The following is an 11,496-nucleotide window of genomic DNA, read 5'->3' on the forward strand; positions in this document are numbered from 1 at the left end:
GCGCTGAACATGAGTGGGCTCAGCACCGATCCTTGGATCAGTCCTTTCTGGAGCCATACTGGCTTGGATCTTCTGCCCTTGCTGACCATTTGGATGGATACCCGGTCAAACATGGCTTTGAGGAAGCCGAGGGCGATGCCGTTCATTCTTCGCTGCTTGAGCTTGGTCCAGAGTCTCTCGCGCCATACTGTGTCATAGGCGGCTTTGATGTCGAGGAAGATCAGAGAGTACTCCTCACCGTTCATCTTGTGGTGCTTGATCAGGGTGTCCAGGGCGACGATCTGGTCAAGGGCTCCTCGTCTGGCTCGAAATCCACCTTGGGCGACGTCCATGTCTCCTGCCTGTTCTGCCAGGAAGGGAAGCATGATCCTTTCCACGATCTTCCTGCAGGTCTGAGTGAGACCGATCGGGCGATACATGGCCGGGTCCAGGGTCGATCTCTTCTGTTTGTACACTGGGTGGATCAGCACGCTGTTCCATTCGCTTGGCACCACACTGGCCTTGAGCGCCGCCATGATGATCAGGCGGAGCCACTCGGCTATCACTGGTGCGACTGGTATGAGCATTTCGCTCTTGATCTTGTCGGATCCCGTTGCCTTGCGGCGTGGTGCCTTCTCGATGGTCACTTGGATGTGCTCCAGCGATACTTCTGGGAGCCGCTTGTCGGGCGGCAGGAGGGTCGCCTCCGTGCTCAGGGGTGGCGGGGTTATACTTCTGTCGTACTCTGTCCCGCTGTCCTGCGAGGCAGAGGATACCTTGCCAAAGTGCACCACGAGTTTCTCGAGAGTCGGATCCGAGTTGTCAAAGAGATGAGATCCTTCCCTCTCCTTCCTCGTGCGCATCGCTCCGATGGTCTTGGTCATCTCGGAGCACTTCTGGGTGTCCATGGTGGCCATGGATTCCTTCCATGACCGTATGCCGTTCTTGCGCTTGAGCTGGGTGATGGCCTTTCTCGTGGACCGAAGCTGACGACGCAGGTCGTCCAGCTCTTCCGTGTCGTACTCGGGGGTCTGGGCGAGCATTCTGCTCAGGCATCGCCGTTCTCGTTCCAGGCGTCGAATTTCGGGCCCCTGTGTGCCCTCGATCCGACCAGGGCTGATGCTGGCGCTTCCGATGGTCTCGCTGGCGATCAGGTCGATCGTGGTCTTGAAGATGCTCCACGCGTCGTCCATGGACTTCTGGGCTGCGGCTTCGCTGATGGCAATCTGGCTGCCCTGTTGAATGGGCGTGAGAGCCTGTTCCATCAGCTCGGTGCATCCGAGTTTGGCGGCGTTGAATGCGCGTATGTACTTTCCCTTGACTTTGGGGTATCGAATCATGCCGATCCGCCATCTCCAACAGTCCGTTTTGGTATATCGCTCGGGTTCAATGTTGATCTTGGTCCAGATCGGTTTGTGGTCTGATTCACCGTATCCTCGCTTCGAGTCCACCTGGAGGACGGGCGGGGGTCGGGCCAGGTTCCTGGATACCAGGATGTAGTCTATTGTGGAGACTTGGTTGCCGTTCGTCCATGTGTGCGTTGGGACGGCTATGGGGGCGACGACTCGCATGTTGGCTGTTCGTATTGTGTCTTCCATGATGATAGCTGGTCTCTTCCGCCGTTTCTGCTGAGGGTTCAGCATGCTGAGGCGGGTGTTAAAGTCGCCCATGACAATGACCTGGGCGTGGGGTTTGCGACATTGTTCCTTGATGGACTGCATCGCTCGCTTGAACTTGACTGTGTCCAGTCCCGGAGGCAGGTAGAAGCATCCGATGTATGTTCGGCTGCCGTACCTGATCCAGGTGAACAGGCCGTCCGGGTCTATCCCTTCGACGTTTAGATCGTTGGGATCGATGGTTTTGCTGTTGTATAGGATGGCGATGCCGCCACCCTTTCGGTCTGTTCGACGGTGTTCGACGACCGTCAGCTGCTTCCACGGGTTGGTCGCTCCGGGGTAGAGGAGCGTTTCCTGGGTGGCCAGGATGTCGACCTTGAGGTCTTCTATGAGGTTCTTGACAGCGGTTTGCCTCGCATGGAGGCCACGGACGTTGAAGGATGCGACGGTCAGCTCTGTCCGTAGAGCGCCGCCTCCTGTTGGGTTCTCACTTATCATTGGGGGTGATGGTTTCTGCGTCGCTGACGTCACCATTCTCGTTGTTTTCGTCTGCACCACTCAGGTCCATGAGTTCCGCGCAGTCGTTTGGGGTTTGGGGCCTATCCAGTTGGGTGGCCTCGATGCGGATGTCGCGGCGGTTGACCGTCTCTCCGTCAAGGATGGATCTGGCCAAGCGGTCAAACTCCTGGCGGTATGCCAGGGGAATCTGCATCTGGAGGCTCCTCTTGACCGTGAAGTCTTTGGTCCTCTTAACGCGGTTGAGGGACTGCAGCATGTGTGTCTTGAGCTGCTCTTTCTCATTCTCCTTAGTTTGGGACTTTTGGAGCTTCTTCTTGATGGGATCGTAGCCGGTCAGGAGACTCAGCTTCTTTCCCTTGTCGGTGGGGAGGTTGAGGATTTTGGAGAGGATCTCCTCCTTCTTTGCCGCGTCACGGATCAGGATCTCGATGACGTTATTCTCCGGGAACGAGATATCGGCGATCTCGCGGCTGGGGATGCCGATGCTCTGGAACGTCTTTCTGACGAGTCCGTAGGGGAGTCGCTGGATCCCTTTGACGTAGACCCACTCCATTCGGTTCACCTTCTCGCGGAGGGGCTCGTTGGTGATGCTGCTGTTGTTGATGTGGCCCGAGATCCAGGCCGGTCGCTTGGTGGCGCTGGGGACGATCTTCAACTCTATGTTGGGGACTCGTCCGGTGGTGAGGATACGGCCACACTCGGCCATCTTCTCGTTTCCAGAGAGGCTCTGGACGTGCTCTGTGGCCTTGGCGATGTTGGCCTTGAGAGCCTCGCTGTAGCTCATCATGGGCGGTTTGGACGCCGAGTCCTTCTTCTGGGTAGCCCTTTGGGGGGCTTTTTGTGCCTGTTCGGCTTTGATCTTCTCGATGACGTCTTCAACCGATTTGAGGGTGTCTTGGATGATCTCGATAGCGCCGGTAGACAGCTTGGCTTTGTCGGCGCTCTTGGCGAGCTTGGTTTGGAGGGCCTTGAGGGTTTCAAGGGCCGACAGATCTTCGTCGTCGCTTTCGCCGCAGCTGTCGCTCATGCTGCTGGTAAGGTCAATCTCGGGAGCGCCTGGTGTCAAGTCAGGCTTGATCCGTGCATAGGCAGCGGCGCATTTTCTGTTGAACCCCTCGATGATGGCTTGATCTGTGCTGTGGAGGAGCTCTTCCGCCCTGGCGGCGGTGCCTCTGGACATAGCGGCCCAGGCGTGGAAGCAGGTCATCTTGAAGTGTCCGTACTTCTCTTCGCATCCTCTGCTGCAGATGCGGTGGCCTTTCTCGTCGATTGTTGACGGTGCACCGCAGTACACGCACTCGGGGGTGACGAGGAGGTGTCGGGTGGCCCAGAAGAAGAGCTCTGCAGGGACTTGTTCGAGGGGGATCTGCTCGAGCACCTCTCTCTGTTCTTCTTCATTTCTGCTTGTCCAAAGAGCAGCAGCGATGGTTCCTATGTCGATCTGGCCTTGGGGAGGGGGGGTGGAGGGGAGGGGGGCTGGAGGGGGAGAGGGAGATTGGGGGGGCCGGAACTTGACAGAGGTGTTCGCTATGCGTCCTCGTTTGAGCTGGATTACAGTTGGCTTGGCATTCTTGGAGGTCCTGCCCGCCATCTCTGGCTTTGAGCTTAGCGGTGTGGTTTATCTGTTGGTGTGTGTATTCTCTCTCGCTCAGAATCCCGCAAAATCGAGATCAGGTGAGAGTCCTGTGGAGTGGGATGCAATCATCGACGGGAAGCGGGGAATCCGACTGTGAATGATGTCCCTGTGTGAAGCCCAAGCACAAGGACCCCGTGACTCATTCAGGTTATACATTGGTTCAAATGATCCATTCCATCCGATTGGAGCCATGCGCAGCTGTAAAATGAATGAATCGCTCTGTTTCAAAGTGACTTGGCCATCCAACAAAACCAACCGCTCGTCTGTCTCCCGCATTGTCTCCCTTTCGTCCCCTTCTCACCAGCCACACCAAGAGCACTTTCGAACTTTCCCTCGCGGCCATGGAAGTACCAGACTCGCCGCCGTCGCACGATCAAGCCATGGTCGCACTAGGTGAGGGTCGCTACATGCGAAACACAAAGGTCTCGAACTGGAGCTTGGGTTGTTACCTGGGGACCGTTGTGTGCTAGGAGGTGTCGCTGGACGAGGGGAAACGGCATTGGGATGTTGGGATAGCTGTGGCTTGGGCAAGTTGGTGTAACGGTTATTCCGCCCGGTTTGTCATGTGATCTTGTACTCACCATGTGATCCATTCACACGTGATGGTATCCACAGAACAAGGTGATTCACACGGAACCAGTGAGAAATTACACACCAATGAGATGAACGAGGACCTCTTGGCCTTTGCAGAGTTTCTTCAAAAATACTACTTGGTCAAATACAAGCAGCTCCTCATAGACAATGACTACGACACCATCGACTCGGTATGTACCCCTGATATTGAGGATGCGGTTGTTGGCCATATTCTAATTCAATTTACAAGACAGATTCTGCGGATGTCCGAGGATGAGATGAAGGGGATTGACCTCAAGCCTGGTGCAATCAACAAGATCAAGAATGCCAAGGCGGATTATGAGAACTCTCGAGGCAAAGACGAGAAGAAGCCAAACGCAACAAAACGCGAGATCCAACAGCCCCAGCGAGTCTTGCAGCCAGAGGAGTACTATCCGGCAGTACCCACACAACATTGGGAGTGTCAAAGCCATTTTGAAGAGCACCATGTTTTCATCAGGTTCGTGGTTTCTCGGCCCAAACTGTGCGATTCAATTCCATCCAATTAACGCCTGTTCCCACAGTTACCGAGCCCGAAGTGATGCCGGTAATGCCACGACTCTGCATGGAACCCTCGCTGTCACTCCGCGTGGCCAAATGGCACTTCATCCCTATCTCGACAGTCTCTGTCTCTGTGACGGCATGCCCTGGGAACAAGGTTTCATCAACGGTCTCTATCGATCCAACGTGATTGTCCTGATCCTCTCTGAGGCTGGACTAGAGCAGACCTACAACGCTCAGAACTTCAAGGACAACCAGTTTCTCGAGGTAAGTGCGTCTGAATGCATATAACTGGATTGTATTTGGAAACTCACCTATCCTGTGAATGCAGATCCAACATGCTCTCAAGAGAATGAAGGATGGTGAGAAGAGTGGACAATCTGTCATCATCCAGCCCATCTTCATGTGGTCCACCAGAGAGATTGATGGCGAGACATTCCAGAAGAAGTATTTCCCGTCGGTCAAAGAGTTCCCTGACTTCACCCCGATCCATGAAAAGAGTCCGTTGTTCAACAACAAACCAATGTCGATCCGTGAAACCTTTACTGAGTTGATGAAGCTACAGGCCCTCGATGCTGCGGATGGAAACGCTCTCAAGAGGTGAGATCATCAAATCCACAAGTGAAACGGTTGATACAATCTCACACTATTGATATTCCACAGACTGGTCCCCAATATTCGTGAGCTCATAACAAAGACTTCCATTGCCGACAAGCAAGGCGATGTGTACACACAAGGCGGTAGTGTCGTCCTCACCGCCGAACAAGACCACGCCTTGCGATCCCTCCTCGACCCTGTCGACTCCTCTTCCGACAGAAGGGCACTCGAGGATCTGTATGTCGAGGGTACTCGCCAGTGGCTATTCGACCAAACGACTGAGTGGGTCAACCAGGACACCACCGACACTGTCCTGTGGGTCAATGCCGTTGCTGGTGTCGGCAAGTCTGTCGCTGCCGCTCAGGTCGCCAACATCCTCACAGCCACCAACCAGCTGGTGTCGGCGCTGTTCCTCAAGTACAACGACACCCGCAAGAGCGATCCACGAGTGGTGCTGAACACCATCGCATACGGTCTGTGCAAGTGGCACTCGCCGATCGGCCGCAAGCTGCTCGATGCTGGTCACTCCAAGGACAGTCTCGACAAGATGAGCATCCCCGAGCTGTTCAAGGCCGTGATTGCCGATCCACTCGAAGCCATCGGCAATTACAGACCCAAGGGATCAGTGATGATCCTGGTGGATGCACTCGACGAGTGCTCTCCGCGCGACCAGCTGCTCAGTCTGCTTGCCTGGCGGTTCGTCGAACTGAACAAGACCCGTCCGTGGCTCAAGCTGCTGCTGACATCCCGTCCCGAGGAGGACATCAAGGCAGCATTCGATGGAGTCCCGACCAAGACGATCGAGCCCTCGAGCGAGGAGAACATCCGTGACCTCGAGGTGTACATCCGCCACCGACTGCGAGTGTATGACACTCTCAGTGACTCGGACCGCACCGAGGCAGTCGCCATCCTGCTGGACCAGTCCAAGACATTCGTGTGGATCAACCTGATCCTCAACACCGTCGACGCAGCATCCAAGGACGGCCCAGTGACACTCGCCACGATCAAGGACATCAACGACAGCGCCGCCGATGTCGGGCAGTTGTACAACAAGACATTCGCCAAGATCCACTCGCAGTCGAGCCACCCGGCCGAGTTGGTCACGGTGGTGTCGGCCATCGCCACGGCCCAGTCGATCCTGACACCGCAGATCATCGCCGATGTGTTTGGACTCGAGATCGGCGTCGTTCGCGAGTGTCTCACGAGCCTCAGCCTGGTCCTCGATCCTGGCGCCAATGGATTGGGTCCCCGAGGCAGCCAGTCCACCAACACCGAGGTCAAGTTCAACCACAAGTCGGTGGCGGACTATCTCCTCGGCGATGCATCGGCTGGCCATCCGTGGCATGTGTCGAGCTCGTTCCACACGGTGTTTGCCAAGGGATGTCTCGGTGTGATCCTCTCGCACGGGCCAGTGGTCAACATCTGCGATATCTACGACTTTCACGACAAGATCCCTGACCTCGAGGACAGGGTCGCAGACAAGATCACACCGTCGCTGCGATACAGCGTCGCCCACTGGATCACACACTTTGTGTGGTGTGTGGAAGAAGTGGCCGAGTCGAGTCCGGTGTGGCAGTCGGCCGAGACTGTCGATGTGGCTGTGGTGCTCACTCGGTTCGTCAAGACGCATGTGTTCTTCTGGCTCGAGTGTGGATCGCTCACACATGTGGTCAAGCCGATCATCGAGCAACTGGCTGTGCTGCGAGGAGTGGTCGTCAAGGCACCCAGCACCATCATCGACGACACCACGAAGGAACTGGTCAAGGACACGTATCGATTCATCCGCGAGTTTGCCGACCCGATCATCGCGAGTGCACCACAGGTGTACAACTCGGGGTATGCATTCACACCGAAGGAGACGGTGATCTACAAGACATATGCCGACCAGCTCGAGGACAAGATCCCGTTCCTGGTCACTTGCGGTCCAGCACCCACCTGGGATCCGTGTGTGATGACAATTACTGGACACACGAATTGGGTGTCCTCCGTAGCGATCTCACCCAATGGCAAGATTGTTGTCTCGGGGTCAAAGGACAATACCATCAAGGTGTGGGATTCCACCACTGGCCAGCTGAAGCACACCCTCGAGGGACATACAAACCTTGTGAACTCTGTGGCGATCTCACCCGATGGCAAGTGGATTGTCTCTGGCTCAGGAGACAATACCATCAAGGCGTGGGATGCCACCACTGGCCTGTTGAAACACACCCTTTGGGGGGGGGGACGCACAAGAAGTGTGAACTCCGTGGCGATCTCACCCGATGGCAAGTGGATTGTCTCTGGCTCTGAGGACAAGACCATCAAGGCGTGGGATGCCACCACTGGCCAGCTGAAGCACACCCTCGAGGGACACACAGACAGGGTGTTCTCCGTGGCGATCTCACCCGATGGCAAGTGGATTGTCTCTGGCTCCAGTGACAATACCATCAAGGTGTGGGATTCCACCACTGGCCAGCTGAAGCACACCCTCGAGGGACACACAGACAGGGTGTTCTCCGTGGCGATCTCACCCGATGGCAAGTGGATTGTCTCTGGCTCCAGTGACAATACCATCAAGGTGTGGGATGTCGTCACAGGCCAGGTGAAGCACACCCTCAGGGGACACGCAAACTATGTGACCTCCGTGGCGATCTCACCTGATGGCAACTCAATTCTGTCTCGCCAATCGGGTGGCAATCAAATCCTCTGGGTCCGTCGCGGTGACGAGTGGGTTCGCTCCGACGAAGATCCCTCCAACTTTACCACCGCATCCAACCCACATGCATCGTCCCAGTGGACCCAAATCGACCGACGCAGCGCTCGCCAATGGATCCGCCATGACATCCACACCACCAAGGTCCCACACTCCCTCTTTGGTGATTGGAAGTTCACTCCATCCGGCGGGGTTGTGTTTTGGTCCCATGAAACACCCCACCACCCAGTCATCATCCTGGTAAGTCCAGCCACCTGTCACCACTCCTCCAGTCCCTCAACTAACCCTCCTACCACCACAGCCAATCTACCTCAACACCCCAGAGATCCGAGCCGAGGTTGCCAGATACATCAAAGCCAAACCAGCCGTCGCAGCAGGGTTTGAAGAGGCGAGAGTAAGAGCCGAAGAGCAAGCACGAATCGCCGAAGAAGCACGACTCGCCGAGGAACAAGCACTAATTGCAGAACAAGCACGAATTGCAGAACAAGCACGACTCGCCGAGGATGCCCGAATCGCGACAGTAATAGCCAAATGGATGGGTCTGTTCAAGTGGTCCCGCAAGTAGTGTGGGAAGAACGCAAGTGCAATTGGAATGTATTGCATGCGAAATATCGAATACAGTGTCCGTATGCCGTGTGAATTTGGGCATAGGTCCGCCTCTGCCGCCGCCAGATTTGCGTTCAAACCCGACCACAATGGTCGTTGAAGCGAAGACTAATGAACCAGTCTCGCGTGTGGCCGGAGCCACGGTGGTTCCAGACAGAGCTGGAGGTCTCAACTGAAGTGCCAGTTGGTGATGGGCGGCGGCAGAGGGCTTATCAAATCATATCAAATCAACAGAGTCATGTTCCAGGAGTGGTTCCCATTTGAGACGGGAGAGTATCGAGCTTGGTGGTCTTGGTGTCGCGAGCGAGGCTCGGATGGATCGGATGTGCCATGGATGGTCTCGGATGTGCCATGGATGGGCAAGGATGTCTTGAGGCGTCGATAGTGACGTGCGACGCGTAGTAATCGCGGAATGCGATGGATAGGATGGTTTGTGCCGGAAGATAGCAGGCAATATAGGTAATATAGGCAATGTAGGTAATGATAGTATAGGCCGTAGAAGAGGCAGTATGAAGTAGGCAGTGGGCAATGGGCCAGAGGACGAAGGCCAGGAGGAGCATGATTGCGTTTGTCATTTTTGGTTTCTGCGAATGGAACGTGCAGACTGGCAATGCCGAGTCATCATGTTAGTCATCGCACAGCATGACACACGGACATGCATAGAGTATCATCACGGAAGGAAATGCACTTACGTTACGGTCTTGAGTGTTGCTGCTGCCCAACTGCCTGGAGGACAAACAGCACCCTCAGAACGAGCCGAATTTATGGGCCAGGAATCCCGCCAAAATCGACGCGCCAAATCCCAGGGCGCCAACACCCACCAACACGAATCACTCCTGTAGGGTGTGCTCTTCCCGCCACTGGTCCTGCCAATCATGCCCGGCACTGCGGCGAATGGGGTGGATGCCATACCAGTGATTTCCATCTCTGCCCTGATCTCAACCTCCACCCGCGCTCCATAGTAGGATATTGATCCGGAGATGCTCGGGTATATCCATTTTCCCTCCACAATCCGTGAGTTGTACGCTCTTGTGTATTAGATTCCTGGATTCATGGAGAGGGTGTGTCGGGGTTGTGTATTAGTTTTTGAATGGAGTGAGTGTTATTTGTACCTTCTTTGGTGCTCAAGGAGTGATGTTGTCGAGTGAGGGTGTGGTTGTGTCAGTGCTGTGTATTAAAAATGAGTTTCGTGGAGTGGGAACTTGTCGTCGTTGCCAGCTACCCTCAAAATACAGAAAATTCAAAAAATTTCATTGTCGATCCTGGCCAGAGGTTTCAGCCAGATCATCCAGGACCCATGGAGTGAGACGGGTTTCAGAGCGATCGGGGTCACTCCATGAACCATGGAGACGTTTCGGGTCGTGTGTATTAGAGTGGATCAGCCGTGCATTAGGTCTCGAGTGGGCGTGCATCAGGACGACGGATTTCTGCATTAGATATGGAGTGGGCTGTATATTAGATACCCAATATCTCTGTCAAGACTGGACAACGGGGCAAGCAGGGAAGTGCGCAAGAGTCCTAATGCAAGACTCGAACGTAGGGAGAGGAGCGGGGACTGGACTGGGACACAGAGTGTCAAGTGTGAAGCCAAAGTTTTATTCTAGATCCAAGGCTTAGTGTAACGTCCACTACTGGGACGTTGGGGCAAGACGGGGAGGGAGGGGGTATGTAGGAGATGGTATCTCCGACGCTGTGCTGCGCGTACTGCGCGTACTGCGCGGCGCAGTGGGTCGTGACCTGTGCTGCGCTTTGCGTTTTCACGCACCGCAGGCAGGCCACCGCAGGGTATACCTGCGGGTTGCCCCCGTTCCCCCCGTTTGTCTGGAGTTCGGTTTTATCGTGAATAAACGTAAGTGCTCCCCGAGCTCACCCGTCCGCTAGAGTAGCCTAGCACCGCCCTGTTCTGCCCCGTCCTGTCTTGTCTTGTACCCCCTCCCTCCCCGTCTTGCCCCAACGTCCCAGTAGTGGACGTTACATGGTAGCATCGGAAATCCTCGTCTTGTTTTCGTCCTGTTTGTCCTCTTTCTAGATCCTCAAGCTGGATCCCGCCTCTCTTGCCGACCGACTCTCCTCTCTGTCCCTGGAGCCTGCCCCTGCCATGAGCAACCCCCGCCCACTTCCGGAAGCCTTCCTCAAGACCTTCCGTGCCCCAGTGTTTACTGGGAAGAGCCGCTCCTCCTCGGTGGAGGACTGGCTGCAGCAACTCGAGGACTACCTCGATGCTGCCCAAGTCGCCCCCACCCACCACATCGTCGCCGCCAAGCTCTGCTTAAAGGACCAGGCGTACCGTTGGTACCGCCGCCAAGGGTTCGACGAGCAGAGCGAAGGTGTGTTTGACGACTTCAAGGACCGCCTCCGTCGCCGCTTCGGCAGCCCCAATGCTGAACTCATTGCCCGTGACAAGCTATACTCTCTCGTGCAGCGTGGTTCTGTGACCCGCTACATCGAGGAGTTTGAAGACCTCTCCTCCCAGATTGAGGAGCTGGGCTCTGCTGATGCGATGTACCTCTTCCAGAAGGGCCTCAAGCCCAAGATCAGAGAGTACATCGCCAGCAACCCTGATGCCCGCAAGTCCCTGGACGTGATGATGGACGTTGCCGAGAACCTCGACAACGTCCAGTACCATGGCCGCCAGTTCTACCCGCAGCTGGCAGGCGGCCATCGGTCTCATCACGTCCCAGCCCGTCCGCCTCGCCCGGCCCCGCCCGCAAGACCCATGCCTGAGCCCATGGACGTTG

The 11,496-nt window shown here is 55.8% G+C and overlaps 2 protein-coding genes across 2 annotated transcripts; one reads left to right on the top strand and one right to left on the bottom strand.

Moving 5' to 3' along the window:
• Positions 1–2,010: 2,010 nt before the first annotated feature.
• On the bottom strand, positions 2,011–3,809 carry BJ171DRAFT_74449 (uncharacterized protein). The gene has a single exon (XM_053115876.1). It carries the CDS (start codon positions 3,703–3,705, stop codon positions 2,083–2,085), a length of 1,623 nt encoding a protein of 540 aa, XP_052967537.1. The 5' UTR covers positions 3,706–3,809; the 3' UTR covers positions 2,011–2,082.
• Positions 3,810–8,981: 5,172 nt separating this feature from the next.
• On the top strand, positions 8,982–9,746 carry BJ171DRAFT_502264 (uncharacterized protein). Its single transcript, XM_053110757.1, has 2 exons — positions 8,982–9,362; positions 9,451–9,746. The coding sequence occupies exons 1-2, from the start codon at positions 9,287–9,289 to the stop codon at positions 9,729–9,731; spliced, it is 357 nt and encodes a 118-aa protein (XP_052967538.1). The 5' UTR covers positions 8,982–9,286; the 3' UTR covers positions 9,732–9,746.
• The last annotated feature ends 1,750 nt before the right edge of the window (positions 9,747–11,496 follow it).

Source organism: Polychytrium aggregatum, assembly GCF_025602895.1.
Source record: "Polychytrium aggregatum strain JEL109 chromosome Unknown BJ171scaffold_15, whole genome shotgun sequence".
NCBI classification, from domain to species: domain Eukaryota; kingdom Fungi; phylum Chytridiomycota; class Chytridiomycetes; order Polychytriales; genus Polychytrium; species Polychytrium aggregatum.

Coding starts and splice junctions, on each gene's coding strand:
- BJ171DRAFT_74449 (XM_053115876.1), bottom strand. CDS start 3,705: ATGGCGGGCAGGACCTCCAAGAATGCCAAGCCAACTGTAATCCAGCTC.
- BJ171DRAFT_502264 (XM_053110757.1), top strand. CDS start 9,287: ATGGGCCAGAGGACGAAGGCCAGGAGGAGCATGATTGCGTTTGTCATT. Junction 9,363..9,450: donor CTGCGAATGGAACGTGCAGA/CTGGCAATGCCG, acceptor AAATGCACTTAC/GTTACGGTCTTGAGTGTTGC.